A 16,228-nucleotide genomic window follows, 5' to 3' on the forward strand; every position below is an offset into this window, starting at 1 on the left:
AGCACTTGACCGCAGGAAACCAATGAGAGCACTAGCTTGAGGGAATCTGACACACGTCACAGAATAAATGTATATCAATTTATATTCCTTGCAAACTTCTTGTTGCATTCTTCTCAAACATTTGATTTTTTCTTTTTTTTGATTTCTCTATTAATCTATGTGATGTCATTGATTTCTTCCTTTTCTTGGATTCCTTGGTTTCGGCTGATGAATTATTGTTCGTAGAACTGTTCAGTTTTTTAACGCTCAGCAGATTCCTTCAATGTTTTAATATGATATTGTTGCGTAATTCTTTAAAGTTCCGCAGCTCATCTTGTGACAGTATGATGATTTGTTGCTCCGATGATTTTGTTTGTTGAATTTCATCCGAAGGTAGTTGTTGTGATTGTTGTGGTAAAGTAGTATGATTATTATTAATTATTTGTGATGATTGCTATGATAACACAACCGAGGTGAGACGTTAATTTTGTTGTGGCCCGCTTATTTTTTCGTTAATTTGACAAACAATTCGCAGGGAATGTGCTTGGGACCAACGGAAGAGTGAGCAACACCATCGTGAATGGTTGTACACAAATCCTCTGATAGATCTATCTCGAATTTCCCTTGGTTGTAAGATATCACTTGAGAACGGGCCGCGAATGGTTGCACACAAACCCTCTCATCCGCGTCGTGCTGCCATTCTTGTTTTAGCGTGACTCACGAAATACAAAAATAGGCGTGGGAACTTTATATTTTATTTTTAAATTTGCTGCTTTTTGATTGGATGCAGGAAAGAGATATTACCAATTATCATCTTGAAGAACAGTTATCTCATTCTCCGTGGATTTCTTTGAAACGATTTCATTATCATCAGAATGGTATGAAAAAGAGTTGGGATTTGGCCATCACGCCCGATTCTGTGGCTGCTTTGTTGTATCATCCCGAGAAGGAGTGTTTCTTGTTGGTGAAACAATTGAGGCCAGCTGTGTTTGTTCGGCAATTGATTGAGTTGAATCAATCGGAACATGTGATTTCCTCTGAAATTTCTTCTTCATCCACTACGCCATCATCATTATCGGAAACAACCATTTCTCCAATTTCTGCAACCTCAACATCTATAACAACCACAACAGAACTAATACCTCCAAAAGCAAAATTATCTTTGGAATTATGTGCTGGTTTATTAGATAAGCATGGAAAGTCGCCGATAGAAACCATGCAAGCTGAAATTTTGGAAGAATGTGGATATCATGTGCCACTTGGAATGATTGAACCCATTACCAGTTATTACTCGGGAGCAGCAAAAAGTTATTCCATTCAACATTTGTACTATGTCGAAATGAGACAAGTATTGGATCAGAAGGATGAGGAGCAGCAGCAATCTTGCATATTCGACCCGTTGAATGGTGAGTTTTGTAAAAAAGTCTCAAATGGTGGAGGGTTAGAGGAAGAGGGTGAAATGATTGAAGTTGTGGAATTACCTCTCTCACAGGCCAAGGAATTGATGAAAGACGAGAGTGTGGTGAGATCGCCGAGTTTATTACATGCATTGAGTTGGTGGTTTTTAGAAAAAGCAACTCCTGAACAAGTGGAAAAGCATTATCGTAGATCTGTAGTGTCGTCATCTTTGAGTTCAATGAATTAATTTTGCATTTAACCATATTGATCCCTAATTTTGACCACCATCCATGACGCCAGTCCAATGTGACATCTTTCATTTTGTAAAGAATTAGAGCAATCAACCAAAACAAAAAAATATGGCTAGCAACACGGTCATTGGCACTGCAACTTTGTTTCTCTCTCGGAAGGGAGAGTCATTGCAGAGTCTCTATGAACGATACAAAATACGATGTGGATATCATTTCGATCTCTCAAATATTCCACTCATAGTTCTCAATTATGACAATGTTCAATCTCCGAAAGAGGAACCAATTGTGAGTGAGTGTAGAGGCTTGGTTCTCGAATTGGATACATGGAAAGTGGTTGCTAGAGGAATGACTCGATTTTTCAATCAACATCAACAATTAAATAATGGCTCACGTCAAGATTTGCAGCAGCAGCCTCCACAGCAACTTGATGCTTCTTCGGAATCACTAGCTCCAAATCAGGCGAATAATCCTGTTGCATTTAATTATTCCAATTTTTCGTTGGAAGTGAAAGAAGATGGTACATATATTCAATTGTTTCATTATCGTGGAGAATGGATGGGTATGTGTTTTCATGTTATTTATATCATTTCATGTCACACAAGAACATTCTAAATGTGTAAAATGGAAATTCAGTGGCCACACGCCACAATTTTTGTGAGGACTTTTGTGGAGGAGGCACTGACACGAATAGAATGACTTATCGAGAATTATTTGTTGCAGCATGTGGAGGATTGGAATTGAATGACGTTTGTAAAGATTTAGACACCTCCTATACCTATTGCATTGAACTTTGTTCCCCTCTCAATCAAGTCATTCAAACCTATGATCAAAAAGTGATTTATTTATTGACCGTTGTAAATACACAAACAGGAGAGGAGCTTGCCATCGATCAAGTAGATGCTATTTGCCTAAAATTAAGAAAACGAAAAGAATTAAAAAGTTGGAAACGCCCACGGAGATTTGACCATTTTTCAAGTAAGGAACAAGCATTTGAATTTTTGAAAAATTACTTTACGAATGAAGAGGCAGGTCAGAACTCGATGAGTATAGAACAACGATTGAGAGTGGAGGGCTTTGTCATGAGAGATCAAAACAACCAGAGACTCAAGCTAAAAAATCCATATTATTTAATGATTCACAAAATGAAATATCGAGGGTGGATACAAGCTGACCCCAAATTATTGGTTCCTTTTGTTTTGTTTTTCGAGGATTACAAATCGAGTGAGAACACTGGCAAGGATCATGGAACCGGTAAGAAACAGGTGTGTGACGACTCTGCAACATGCAGTTCCTCCTTTCATCTCTCCAATTCAAACACATCCACAAGTCTCATCAACATTATGAAAAATTTCTATGAATGTGATTTTGAAATGGAACAATTACAAAAACGTTACAATTATTGTGCCACCATATTGGAGAAGGAATTTAAACAATTAGTGAGTGTGTGGAAGGAAATTAGTGCTGAAAAAGATGTAATGTCACACAATATTCTTGAACAACTTCCACAATCTCTCAAAAGTCGAACAAAATTATTTCCATTATGTGAAACGATGTTACAACAATTTGCAAGTAGTGAAAATCAAGACACGAAACACCTCTTATCCATTCATGCACTCGAACAAGTGATGAAAAATAATTGTGATCTAATTCTTTCACAACTCTTCTCGTCACAACAACAAGTAGCATCCTTTCGATCTGCCGTGCTAGAGTACGACAAGAGTCACCCTCCTCATTATTGCATACCCAATAAGAAGAAGTTTAAAATACCCAATTCTGGACTCGCTTCGAAAAAACCCTACCTAGAAAAGCAAACCAATCAATACAAAGTACAGTGCTTTTGTGGAAAGCCCATGGTGTTGAAAAGACTCAAAAGAGATTTTGTGCAATATAGAACTTGTCACTGTGGTGCTGCTTTTGATACCATGACGTATAAGGTTGGAACTTTATTATGGGTGTGTTCTTCGTATCCAGAATGTCTCTTGAATCACATGGCACATCAAATGGATGAAATGTTTTCCGATGAAAAGATTCAATATTTTAAAGGACAGCCACTAGGTATTCCTAGCAGCGAATTGTGCAAAACGATGAGATTGCAAATTCATGAAATTATGTCCATCTTGATGAAGAAGAATAATTGGAAAAAAAGTTATTGCTATGCATTGATGGCCTCTTGGTTAAATGTTGACAAGAGTCAAGCTCATGTTGCATTGTTTTCTATTGAGACATGTTTGTTCATTATTCAGAAATTTTTGGATGAATATTCTGGAATTTATTGAGGTAAATTCGCATGAAAATACACAAAGGTAAATAACAAACTGAAACGTATGTCACACTAAGTTTCAACATCATTAAAAACATTCAAGGAGAATGTTTGTTTTTCATATTTATTATTTGTTTGCATGGAAGTCATGAGGAGTTGTGACACACATTTCACATTTGCAATGAATTTAAGGGAAAGAGTTATATACATGCTCTTAATATATCACTAAATATTTACAGCAAAAATTGGCCAAAGATGGAACATTTCAGTACATTCCATTATTCATTTGTGTTTTCGCTTCTGCCACTTGATCTGTCTTTTCTCCAGGATCTTCAAACCAATCCTCAAAATATTCCAATAAAGAATCCACAAGCGATGCAAACAAGCCTGGTTCCTGAGGTGGTTGTGATTTTAATGTTCGAGTCGTAGCATTTGTTGATGATTGATTAAGTGTTTTCATACTCGTTACAGTAGTAGTTGTTGTTGTTGCAGGTTGAGATCGGATTGATGATGTCTGGATAGTACTATCTCCTTGTTCTGTTTCAATGGTAATGCACAATGAATCCTCGGAAGAGCTGTTTTGATGGTTGCTGAAATTATTCCGATGCTGTTGATGATGAAAAAAAGGAGCAAATGTATGATGAGGAGGAGTATTTGTGGACATTGTATGGGACAGTAAACTCTCTTGAGATTGAGAGGATTGCACTCCTATTGAAGAGATGGATGATTCCGATCGTACCAGAGTTGATGGTTGTTGTTGTTGTTGCATGATGTGATTTCAATTTTTTTAATTGTTGAATTTTAAAATTGCGTCTGCGGAGAGATTTCATGAACAGCGGATGAAAAGGAGTTATTGAAAAACAAGTGCGTCGTTTATTATTCAATACTTTAGAATTGGATCTTGTATTGGAATTTCAGATAGGAATTGTTTCTTTACAAAATTAAAAAGTCACACGCGTTAAAAATAATGAACAACAACAACAACAACTTACTCTCGGAGAGCACACCATACTCCATCAATGATAACAATGATTTTTTGGTGTTTTAAAGTGCTCCGATCACATACTCATCTCTCACACGAGAGACGGAATTATCATCTTGACAGAATGATAATCACATAGTTATTATTATATAGATCTATGGCCCGAATGATGAATCATTTTAGTTGTCTCTTCAACTTACCAATGTAATAAATGATGGTAATTCTTGATCAAAATATTTCTTGCTCCATTACCGTCACGAGGGATGTGGAAGTGACAATGATTGCAATGAAACCATTTGCTTCCATAAAGGTCTTCCTTGATCACTGAACAATTTCCACACGTTTTCGATGTATATTGTTCTGTGACAACATGTACCTTGCATCCACGCATTTCTGCCTTTTGCAAGAGTTTCATTCGAAAATCATAGTGTCTAAATCGCAACATTTGGCGAACAGTTTTTCTAGTAATTTTTCTTCCAACCCATTCGGAAGTGTTGGTGGTGGTTTCACTTGTGGTGGTGTCCCTTGATTCCCATCCTTCGAATGGTGAAGACGATGCAACAAGAGGTTCTGTTCGCACATCCATATTCTCCGTTTGGTCATTAGTATAACCTTCTTGTCCTTGACACGTGGTATCTTCTTTTCCTTGACGCTTCCTTTGTTTTTGTTTTCTAGCAATCATGGCCTTGACATTAAATTCAGGTATTATAATTTCAGAATAGTGGAAAGTTAAATAGTCAATAATTTTGTTATGCATATCATTCACCTTATTTCTAATTTTGCTTTCCAGCCTTCTAATCTTCTTTTTTAAGGCTTTTCTTAAACCCTTATAAAATTTTCGTTCCTGCCGAGAATTGTATTTTAGAAATTTGTTCTTGGCAATTTCCGACCTGAGCTGATCTTGCTTTAGAGAGAGGGAAAAGAGTATGGTGTTTTCTCCTTGAGCGGCAAACTCCAATGCGTCTCCATTACTATCATAACCATACATGAAGCATCGTACACCTGGATCCAATGCAATGTATTCCTTTCTGAGTTCATCTTGAGAAGGTTGTGGGCAGTCCTTGAGAAATATCTTGTCATATTCAATTCCACTGTTCGAATTGGACTCGTAAAAGCTTTTATCAAACCGTTGGTATTCTTGTCGAGTTAAAGCTTTGTGATAACGGACTGGAAGGCAAACAAAATATCGTCCTCTTTCTCGTACAAAGGTTGTCTCGTGTGAAAATTTTTTGTTGTCTTGATGTTTGGGTAGGCGATGGGTAGACGGATCATGGAAAAATTAGAATTCAGAAAAGTTCCAATCACATTCATGTAAGGGATTCAAATCACCTGCATGTAAGTAAAATCGAAATACATATATATACATACCAATCTCTTCCTTTAACCACTTTCGTGCTCTTGTAGGATAATAAAATTTCAAAAGATGATCCGTAGATTTCTTGGAAGGACATGCACTTTCATTCCCTTTAAAAAAGGTAGGTTTTAACAACACTCCTTCCTGTGATAATGAAATGTTTGTCACCTTGAACGACTGATATGGATGTTGATTGCTTCGTCCTTTCATTTCGAATTCACATGGTTGTCGAGCAAAATGCTTGGGATTAAATCTTTCGTTCAATTCTTCATCAGTAATCATCTCCTTCTTTCCTTTTTGAACCTCTTTAAGAAATTTGTTTTTGGCCTTTCGAGCAGCCTCTTTGGATTCCTTTTCTGCTGCTTGCTTGTTTTTATATCTAGTAATTTTCTCAGCCTTGACAAAGTCTTTCACAGCGTTCAATTTAATATCTGCTGGACAATGTTTCAACTCTTGATCCCATAGCCACCTAGTTTGTTTGAATCTCAGGTTGGTTTGGGGATTCTTCAAAATTTTAAAGTAATCGTCTTCTGTGGTGGTAAGGAATGTTTTTCCCTTGTTTTGCTCTAACATGAAATGAAAGAGACATGCTTCATTATAAGCATGGTTAGAATTGAAGAAAAATCTTTCAAAGACCTTCTTTTGTTCTGAGGTGAGTTTCAATCTCACTTTCTTTGTTCTCACAAAATAATTGTCTTCGTTTGAGATTGAGAAGGAGGTGAATAATTGTTTGAGCAATTTCTCGATAGCATCATCAGCTTTTTCCTTTGATTCCGCAGTAGTGGAGGAATTGACTCCATTCTCAGCAGTCGTAGATGAACTTACTTCATTCTCAGCAGTAGTGGATGAATTGACTCCATTCTCAGCAGTCGTAGATGAAGTCACTCCATTCTCAGCAATCGTAGATGAATTCACTTCATTCTCAGCAGTCGTGGATGAATTCACTCCGTTCTCTTGAAGCATTGTTAAAGACTCCTCCAACGCAGATACTTCTTTGAATTCCTGAACAAGCTTCTTCTTTTCTGACCCAAACTTGCGTCCGTTGAACGAGCAGACTGTCCTTTTAAACTTGGAATTTCCACACTTACATGGCGTCTTTTTCCAAGTTTCTGATTTGCTCCACACTTTTTCTACCAATTCCTTCTTGCTCGGAGGTGGTGGTTCTGTGGATGGACATCGTTGGCGAACGGAAAGGATAAACCAACTTTGGGTCAGTATTTTCGTACCATTCTTGGCAAAACATGACACGGGACAAATCTTGTTCAAACGATCAACCGTATCATCATGCCAAAACGGTTTTCTTAACTCCTTTGAATCAGTCGAAACAGTGGAATTGGGAACCATCCTTCTCTTATTCAATCTCTTCTTCGATGGTTGTTGTTTGTGATAGAGTTGCCTTTTTCTTAACCGTCGAACCTTATTTTTCAGCGACTGAAAAGTTCGGTGTTTAAAGTAATCTCGGTAAATTTGTTCCAAATTCATTCCCTTCCGCAAGGATGTCACAATTAAATCCTCTTCCGACTGTGAATAAGGTTCTCCTGGAGTCGTTGGTACATTGGACTTGTTCGATGATGGTTGTGCTTGTCTTAACGGTAAGGGTTTGGATGGACTTAATTGACCAAGTTTCATAATCATTTTGTGGTAATGATCAGAATTGGTCCATGTTTCTGGAAAAGTTATCGATACAGTAGAGGTAAGGGTGCTAATATCAGTGATTTCTGAAAAGGTTAAATCATCGACACTCCATTGAATGATAAAATTTGTTGCATCTGAAACATCATATGCTCCTTCCAATCTGGCACGATTAATCTTTCTTTTCAATTTCTTGTACTTTTTCTTCAATGAGTTGATGGATCTATCAAAAAAGAAAGTACTAATCTTACTCCATTCCATATTGAATTGTTTTAAAAATAACAACATGTAACGTTCTTGGGTTGCGTATGCTTTTCCTTGATCGAGAGAGAGAGGTTCAATACTAATTCGAGGGCCCTTTCAAACCTTCAGCCGCAGCAAACAGCCATTCAGCCAGGATAGTCCTCGCTGCCGAAATTATTTTCAGATGCAATCAACAGAATCCTTTGGCATCCGGTTGAAACAGGATTTTTGCGGCTGAGATAGGATTTCGATCAGGTGATCAGTTTATTTTGCTGACTAAAAAACCGTTCTCCACAATGACGGTTCTTAAAATATTTCATAAAATCTTTAAAAACGTCCATCCAGGCAAAGGTTTTTGTTCTTCTTATTCCTTTTTGTCCACTGTTTGATTTGCTTAATTTGGCAGATGTAGACATGATTGTTTTCATCTAATTGGAGAACATAATCACCAATGCTTAAATATTCGGAATTGAGAGTCTAATTTGCTTCTGGTTTTTCAATTTGTTGTTTGTGATAGGTAATTCCTCCAATGGTGATATGTGCGTTGGATTGTTTGTTTTTGAAATTTTGCAGCAAGTTGTGTGGTTGATGTGTTCTGTTCCATTGCTGCTCCAATTTATCGAATTCCACAATGTCATTATTCGAATATTGTTTCAATTTGAATTCTTTTGTAAGTAAAACTTCAATACCAGGTATATTCAAATTAAACAATAGGGTATGAATGGTTGGATTCATATTCAGTATCTGAAAGCATGGCAAAAGTGCAACATGCTCTTTCAAATTCACCAATAACAATATAATTAATATGTTCTGGTGATGGGAAGCAACAATAATACTCATATGGTAATCTTGTGGATTGATCTTTCTCTTTGTTGAATTGTAAGCCAACAATTAAGGCACTTAAAAAATTATTGAGAGCATTCAAGAAATTTTCAGCGTTCAGATTGGTATTGGAGCCACAATATTGTCGAGCCACTCCATAAAAATTCTCGATCATATATTCTTGCAGTTGAAAAGGCAAAAATACTCTGTTGTTGGGTGATGATTGAACTCTATACATTGTCAAACAAACCGATCATTAATAACAACAATAATGGATAAATTGACAATTTATCTACCTTGAAGTCGAAGTATAAATTGACTCATTATCAATTTCGATGTCAGTATTGTTATGATTTGTTTCTTTTTCTTTGAGGAAGATGCGAACGATTCCACAAAGCTCTTTTGTTATGAACATTTGTTTGACATCATCTTCAATCATAATTTTGTTTTTACGTGAAATCTTTGGTTTGGATTATCATTTTCGGGTTGCATTCGGAAAGAAATCACTGCTTCACATGAAGTGCAAATGACATGATCTCTTCATCATCAAATAAATTTAGAACAGCAATGCTTCTGATAGCATTTTCTTCAAAAATACGAATTACTGAATTGATGTCTGATGGTGTGAATTTTATATCGGTAAGATAGTCATAGAGAAGATGAAGATCAGAATTCGTTTCGTGGGTGTAAGTTGATGTGGATTGGTTGTCTAGCTCCACATTTGAATTCATTTCGTTCAAGGATAACATGCCAAAGCTTGTTCGGAATTGTTGTTGTTGCTGTTGTTTTGCATTTTTATTGTTAAAAATTTTATTCGTTGTAAAGCCAAAAACAACCGCCAAAATCCGTAAACATCCGGATTCTGGAGGATTCTGGATTTCCACAAAGTTTGGGAAGTCAGCAGGAGCTGGCAGCCGTCCTTTTCGGCTGTTTGCTGCGGCTGCGGGTTTGAAAGGGCCCTCACTAATTCCACGCTCCAAATAAGCAGTCCTTAATAAGTCTCCAAATTTATCAACAGTAGATACGTCTTTCAATACTTCCAATCTCTGCCAATGAAAAGCAATCTTCTTCTTTTTCTTTGCTCTTTCTTCCTCACACTTATAATGATCACTTAAAGTGTGTTCATATGGCGAAAATTTAATTTGCGCCATTGGTATGTATGGAGGGATAGAGAAACCACCAAAACCACCAACGCCTTTCAATTTACGCCATTTATCAATACGTTCCATCATGGAACGTTTTTGATAAGGATGTTTGCATATCATTTGTGGTTGCTCTTTTATCACCAAGACTCTCTTTGAATTTTGAAAGGTTTTTTCAATTTCTCTGGTAGGATTGGGTGATTTGATGGGGTTGATATTGGTAACCGATGACTTGTCAACATGTTCCAACTTGGGTGATTCTTGGTCCTTTGTTGATGTTTGTTCTGAAGTACTTGGAGGAAATGGTGAAATGATTGGATATAATTGAGGAGAGAAGGGATTTAAAGGAATCCATGGTGGAGGGAATCCAGGTTGAAAAGAGAGATTTGGGGAAAAAATGGCGGGATTTGGAGGGAAAATTGGTTGAGAGGATGGATTTTGTTGAGTGAAAAGATTGGGATTTGGTGGGAATATAGGTTGAAGGAATGGATGATGGGAGGAGGTGAAACGAGGGTTGTTTGAATTATTCTCCTCACGACTCTGGTTGTTCATGATGAATTATTTTTTTTAAAATATCCTTAATAATAATAAATATTTTCTATCGTATGGGTTGTGTGGTGATAATAATGAACAACAGCAAGCCTTCCGAACCAATGATGCCCTTTTGAGAGATTCAATACGAACCAATGATGCCATTTCCTAGGACTCATCAGACTCTTCATCAGAAGAAGTATCACTGAGGATTTTTAATCTCAGACCCACACACCCAGCAAAAATGAACCTGGGATTGGGTGAGTTGGGCGTGAGGACGGCGTTTAATCTCAAACACAACACAGGTCCAAAACCTGTTCGTCAACCTTTCATAAAAAATATCACGATGTGATCATCTTTGTTTAATTCAAATTTAAACAAAGAGTTTATCACTGTTTTTAACTTGATATTCATTAATTCAAAAATTTTTTGGGTGTGAAATGAGCGGGTGGGTGTGAGGTACGGCGTTTAATCTCAACTCACCCAACCTGTGTGGGTGTGAGATTAAAAATCCCCACTGTAATCATCACCCACCCGCTCGTAATCGTGATCCGTTCCATACTTCTGCCCCTCACGGCTTGTTATTGAGTAGTCCCTTATTTTCAAGTTTCATCGGTTGTTGTTGTTGTTGCTGCTATTTATCAGTCCCTTATTATCATGTTTCATCCAAATATTGTTGTTCTCACGAGTTGCAAATGTTCTGCATGTACTATTTGTATTTTGCCAAAAATCGTTATGCAATTCCGGGCGGATCTGCCTAAAGCTTTACAAGGCATACACCCTCTCGGTTGGAATTGAGGCAAGAGTTGTTGTGCAATAAAGTACATAAACAAAAGCACTCAAATGATGCATCAAGAAACGTTGACCCTCGCCAACTCGCCAACAAACTCGCTGGAGTATTTTGGCTCGGGTTAAACCACTGTGTGTCACTCTTAATTTCGTAAAGAACTGGTTTAAAGGTTTACAAAAAAATGAGTTCATTCGTTTGGCGGTCGCTCACAGTGGTAGGAGTGTTAGCCTTGCTTCATTCATTGCTCTCGGCAGCTCAAAGTATGTTTTTTTTTTAATACTACTAGTAATCATCATTGATGGTTCCGAAATTGAAACTCATGCGATTTAAATATATTCATGTAAATTCAAACTCATCATCGGAATTATTATATTTGCAAATTAATTTCATCACATCAACAATAATCTTGAAATAGTACAATCGGCTCAAGAAGGATCGTTACCTTTTGATATTATTGTGGAATGTTTGTTTGGAGCATTATTGAGTAGCTTTGCTTTTGTGAAATTGAATACTATTGTTCAATACGATAGCGATGGAATTACAGTATCGAAATCAAGTCCTCAACCAGGATTAATTGTGGATGGATGGAAAAATATTGACGCTTCCAAGGCAATTGCTTCTTCTAAAATGTATGTTTTAAAGTTCGGATGTTAAGCAAACATGATAATGTTATGTATTTTATGGATTCACACGTGATTTTAATGAAAATTTTAAAACATAATTTACCTCCTAATACACAATTGCTAGTACTGTGGAAAGTATTAACAATAGATCAAATTTCGCACATTTTAATCATAGAGCCAAGTTTTTATATAACGACTCAGCATCTGCCAGTAAATAATTGCACTGTCACTGACAACATTGATCATCAGATATTAGCTGACAAATCACATATTAAATATGATAATAATTTAATTAATAACGCGAGTACTTTTTTTTGGATTAAGCTTTGGATTTTCTGTATCGCAATGGAATTTTGATTGATAAATTGGAAACTCAACTAATATGAGAATATTCATGTTGGAAAGAGTATATAATCAATGCCTTACTCTCAAAATAAGTTTTCCAGTATAATCTTCCGCATAGAGAAGACTGAACACTCTGGCAACATCCTCTTTCTGACCCAAGTTGCACTCAACCACATGCTCCTCCAGACCATTCAATTTCTTTTCCTGGATCCATCTTACCAAAGTCTGTGACGCTTCCTTAAACTTTGATTTGAACTTGTCCAACACAAAACCTTCCATTCGAGCACTTTTCAAAATCAAATTCACATAATTGAAAGGTCCTTCAATTTTTGAGGCATTATGTTGTGAAATGGCTCCACACAAAACCACACGAGCATTGTGATTAATATGTTCCAAACACACATCCAACATGAAACCTCCCACAGTATCAATCAAGACATCAATTCCATTGGGACACTGAGTTCGAATGGCCTCACTCAATGACTCTCGATCGATTTGCTCCGATATACGTTTATACACATCGGTCAAGTATAAGGCTGAGGATGGTGAAGGAGGAACATTCACCGACGACGATTGAGTTGATTCAAAGGTTGGCTCAAAACACGAACCTCCTGCACAAAACGTTCCAGAAGGTGTCACATCAAAAGGTACGGGTTTCTTCAAGTGTTGAGAATAATCCAAACATTCGTCATATTTGAAATTTTGTTTCATGACTCGAACTTTTTTCTCTGAGGAACAAAGACCCAAAATTTGCACTTGTGGCACATAGGAAGGTTGTGTTGTTGTTGCCGTTGTTGTATTAGCAGCACTTCCACTTGTGACCATTGAAGAAGAAGGTTTTGTAATCATCATGGAGGGTGGTGGCAGCGATGAAAATAAGGCAGGAGAAGACGGATGATGAAAAAGTCGATGTCTCATCTCGTTGTAATCCTCTTTCTCCTCTGTGAATGGCGATTGATAGAAGGATCGTGACATGGCACCACCTCCTCGAGGACTCTGATCAGATCCAACCAACGCATGGACACACCAATTTAAGGTTGGGCTTTTAGCCTTACTGCACATTCGAGGAAATGGTTGAGAAGTATCGACTTGTAAACCTTCACTGTGAGTTCGTGTCGTCGATGGAATTGTGGTACTAGTGCCGAGTGAAGCTTCAGATTTTGTGTTTGATTTGTTGTTGACAAGGAGTGACGACGGTTTTTCAAGATTGGTCAACAATTCTTGTTGACGCTGTTTCTTGACATGTTGATCCGTTAGATAGGCCCTTACAATTTGTGGAATTAAGGCACCGACACATCCAGAGCCACCCGTGACCATGACAGTATCTCCTTCAGAAATTTGAGAAATTTCAGTGACTGCAAAATAGGCGCACAAACCAGCTTTGGAAAGTGTGAGGAATGAAGCCAAACTCGAATTCATGGTAATATCTCGTACCAAATTGTCATCGAGATCTTTACCTCCACTAGAGTACAAGTATTTTTGAATTCCTAAATTTCCATAGACATTTCTATAATGAATTGGAAAAGAATGAACAAAAAGAATGAAAAATTTTGATTACAACAATGAATGGAACAGTGAGAATGAAAAAAAAGAATGAAAAAATTTGGTTACAACAACAACTTACCTTCCCTTTGTGAAGAGACGATTTCTTGATTCAATCACTTCTCCAACAGCATAACCTTTGAGTACGCCATGATGGAGTTGACACTTTTTGTTTTCTTCTTTTGAATGTTTTTCATGAACATGTTCCATTAAGGTAGTACTCGATGGTAAAGCTGTTTGCTGATGTTGTGGTTGTTGTTGATATTGTTGATGACATGGTTGATGAGGTAGTGGTGGTGGTGGTGGATGCATGGATTTTGAAGGACCACAAAACGGAGGAGGACAATATCGATCACTCTCTTGACATACCAATGTTCGAAATGATGCATCCATGGCAATATACAAGATTTTAATGATAATATCACCTTCTTCGAGAGGAGGTAGAGTGACCTGTCGAGTGATGATATTTTCCAAAAGATCGTCCTTACTTTTGGGTTTTGATTTGAGATGAATTTGAGTGGAAATGTATTTGGAAGTGTTGTCATGATGTTGTGGTGATTGTTGTGAATGCATGGAGGGTGAGGTTGAAGGAGGAGGCATGAGATTTCGATCGTCCATGGATGCTTGTTCTAAATGAGGATCTTGTTGTTGTTGTTGTCTGAGATTTATATGTTCTGTTAAGGTACTACTTGGTTGGGTCGAAGGTATTTGAGACTCTTGATAGGTTGAAGCAGAAGTAGGAGAGGCGGTTTCATGGGAAGGATCGTGCATACCTTTGTGAATTTGTGTATTGATGGGAGGAGGGAGTAATGGATCCTCTGACGATGTTGGTTGAGGAGGACTGTTCACAATACTCTTTCCTTCCAAACTAGTTTCCTCTTCAGGATGTGAAGGATTGGTTGTTGTATTAGTGGACAACGACGCTGGATTGCTCATGACGATAAGGTTGTATTTGTTGTTCAATTGTACGGCAATTGTTTTAAAACGTTACACGAGAGTGTTTAAAACTTGCTGACACAAATTAATGAATGCGTAAAATGGACAAGTACTAAATAAGGAGATAATAGTTCATTGAGGTGTTATGATCTTTGATCAAATTTTTATAATATACTGCTTTACGAATTTATGTAAATTGTATATTAGGGGTTATTTACATTGAGCTCAATAATGACAGACAAATGACTAGTGGGTGATTCAATCTCGGAGTGACAATACCCTTTCTTTTTTGATGGTCATTTCGAAAATTATTCATCATCCGAATTTTCCTTATTCAAATTCATATCCTCTAACTCCTCAACTACATCCGAGACTTCATCATGACCTGGAGGTCGAGGAGGGAATGAAAATGATTGAAACATGGACGTTGCAAGAGAAGCGTCTTCGGTAATATTTGTTGGCACACCACTACCTCGTCTCCGAGATTTGGAGAGAAAGACTTCTCCACTGGTCAATTCGGTCAGTGCTGTTGTGGTTTCCATGCTTATTCAATTTGATGGTTAGTACGAAACGATGATGATAATGGTTATAATAATGATGTTTTTTGATGAGTAGGGGTACTCGTGGAGAGTGTTGTTGATGGGTTTTCAGCGATTATAGATAGAGAGAGAGAAAATGATAAGGGGTGCTTTGTGTATGGATGAGGATCAATACAGCGAGATTGAGATAACCTCAATAGAAAAAACAAAGACCCGTTGAGCTTGGACACTACACTCCGAAGAATTCTGAATGAAAAAACTATCAGTGCTTACACTCCTCAACGGATGATGAAACCAATAATAATGAATGAGAGAGGTTGTCAAACGCTCTTTATCTCGACAACGTATGAGGAGAGAGATGCACAACGAACTTTTTTTTTAAAGGAAAAAGCGCTTGGACTTCTCGATTTGGAAAAATTTTCTCCACTCGTCAGCTCACACAAGTGTTTTATTCTCCTTCAATCTAACACATCTACATGAATGAGAATTGTTCCATCGTTGCAACAAAAAACTGCCTTCATGAACACCCTATTGAAGACTACTGATGAAAAAAGTCTTGAATCATCAATGTAGTTGTTACTTTAACAAGATTATAATGACGAAGAATTGAACCATTCAAATGGTTTCAAATCAAACCGCGACAATTAATGCGAAAAAAATGTGTGACAGTATTACTATCCAACAATTGTCACGCTTTTCATTGCTCTCGGTGATTCTCGGTTGGATGGCCGTAGTGATGGTATGTGCAACCACACCACCACACGCACACTCACACTTGGATCTTCACGATCGAGAACTGTCCAATTATGACTGTCCATCTTTGAAATGCAAACAACAATGTTTGTATGGATTTAAACGA

The 16,228-nt window shown here is 37.3% G+C and overlaps 9 protein-coding genes across 9 annotated transcripts; 3 read left to right on the plus strand and 6 right to left on the minus strand.

Annotated features, from left to right (window-relative positions):
• Window positions 1-763: 763 nt before the first annotated feature.
• C9374_012080 (uncharacterized protein) lies at window positions 764-1,624 on the plus strand (the record flags this gene model as incomplete). Its single annotated transcript, XM_044687807.1, has 1 exon — window positions 764-1,624. The coding sequence occupies one exon, from the start codon at window positions 764-766 to the stop codon at window positions 1,622-1,624; it is 861 nt and encodes a 286-aa protein (XP_044542647.1).
• A 112-nt stretch (window positions 1,625-1,736) lies between these two features.
• C9374_012081 (uncharacterized protein) lies at window positions 1,737-3,904 on the plus strand (the record flags this gene model as incomplete). Its single annotated transcript, XM_044687808.1, has 2 exons — window positions 1,737-2,187; window positions 2,262-3,904. 2 exons carry the CDS (start codon window positions 1,737-1,739, stop codon window positions 3,902-3,904), a joined length of 2,094 nt encoding a protein of 697 aa, XP_044542648.1.
• Window positions 3,905-4,153: 249 nt separating this feature from the next.
• C9374_012082 (uncharacterized protein) lies at window positions 4,154-4,657 on the minus strand (the record flags this gene model as incomplete). The annotated part of the gene is made up of 1 exon (XM_044687809.1): window positions 4,154-4,657. One exon carries the CDS (start codon window positions 4,655-4,657, stop codon window positions 4,154-4,156), a length of 504 nt encoding a protein of 167 aa, XP_044542649.1.
• A 409-nt stretch (window positions 4,658-5,066) lies between these two features.
• On the minus strand, window positions 5,067-8,117 carry C9374_012083 (uncharacterized protein; the record flags this gene model as incomplete). The annotated part of the gene is made up of 2 exons (XM_044687810.1): window positions 5,067-6,106; window positions 6,239-8,117. 2 exons carry the CDS (start codon window positions 8,115-8,117, stop codon window positions 5,067-5,069), a joined length of 2,919 nt encoding a protein of 972 aa, XP_044542650.1.
• A 459-nt stretch (window positions 8,118-8,576) lies between these two features.
• On the minus strand, window positions 8,577-8,939 carry C9374_012084 (uncharacterized protein; the record flags this gene model as incomplete). Its single annotated transcript, XM_044687811.1, has 1 exon — window positions 8,577-8,939. The coding sequence occupies one exon, from the start codon at window positions 8,937-8,939 to the stop codon at window positions 8,577-8,579; it is 363 nt and encodes a 120-aa protein (XP_044542651.1).
• Window positions 8,940-9,424: 485 nt separating this feature from the next.
• On the minus strand, window positions 9,425-10,615 carry C9374_012085 (uncharacterized protein; the record flags this gene model as incomplete). Its single annotated transcript, XM_044687812.1, has 1 exon — window positions 9,425-10,615. One exon carries the CDS (start codon window positions 10,613-10,615, stop codon window positions 9,425-9,427), a length of 1,191 nt encoding a protein of 396 aa, XP_044542652.1.
• A 950-nt stretch (window positions 10,616-11,565) lies between these two features.
• C9374_012086 (uncharacterized protein) lies at window positions 11,566-12,225 on the plus strand (the record flags this gene model as incomplete). Its single annotated transcript, XM_044687813.1, has 3 exons — window positions 11,566-11,644; window positions 11,800-12,013; window positions 12,132-12,225. 3 exons carry the CDS (start codon window positions 11,566-11,568, stop codon window positions 12,223-12,225), a joined length of 387 nt encoding a protein of 128 aa, XP_044542653.1.
• Window positions 12,226-12,421: 196 nt separating this feature from the next.
• On the minus strand, window positions 12,422-14,830 carry C9374_012087 (uncharacterized protein; the record flags this gene model as incomplete). The annotated part of the gene is made up of 2 exons (XM_044687814.1): window positions 12,422-13,859; window positions 13,977-14,830. 2 exons carry the CDS (start codon window positions 14,828-14,830, stop codon window positions 12,422-12,424), a joined length of 2,292 nt encoding a protein of 763 aa, XP_044542654.1.
• A 308-nt stretch (window positions 14,831-15,138) lies between these two features.
• Window positions 15,139-15,372, minus strand: C9374_012088 (uncharacterized protein; the record flags this gene model as incomplete). The annotated part of the gene is made up of 1 exon (XM_044687815.1): window positions 15,139-15,372. The coding sequence occupies one exon, from the start codon at window positions 15,370-15,372 to the stop codon at window positions 15,139-15,141; it is 234 nt and encodes a 77-aa protein (XP_044542655.1).
• Between the last annotated feature and the right edge of the window lie 856 nt (window positions 15,373-16,228).

Source organism: Naegleria lovaniensis (assembly GCF_003324165.1).
Source record: "Naegleria lovaniensis strain ATCC 30569 chromosome Unknown tig054, whole genome shotgun sequence".
Classification (NCBI taxonomy): Eukaryota; Heterolobosea; class Eutetramitea; order Acrasida; family Naegleriidae; genus Naegleria; species Naegleria lovaniensis.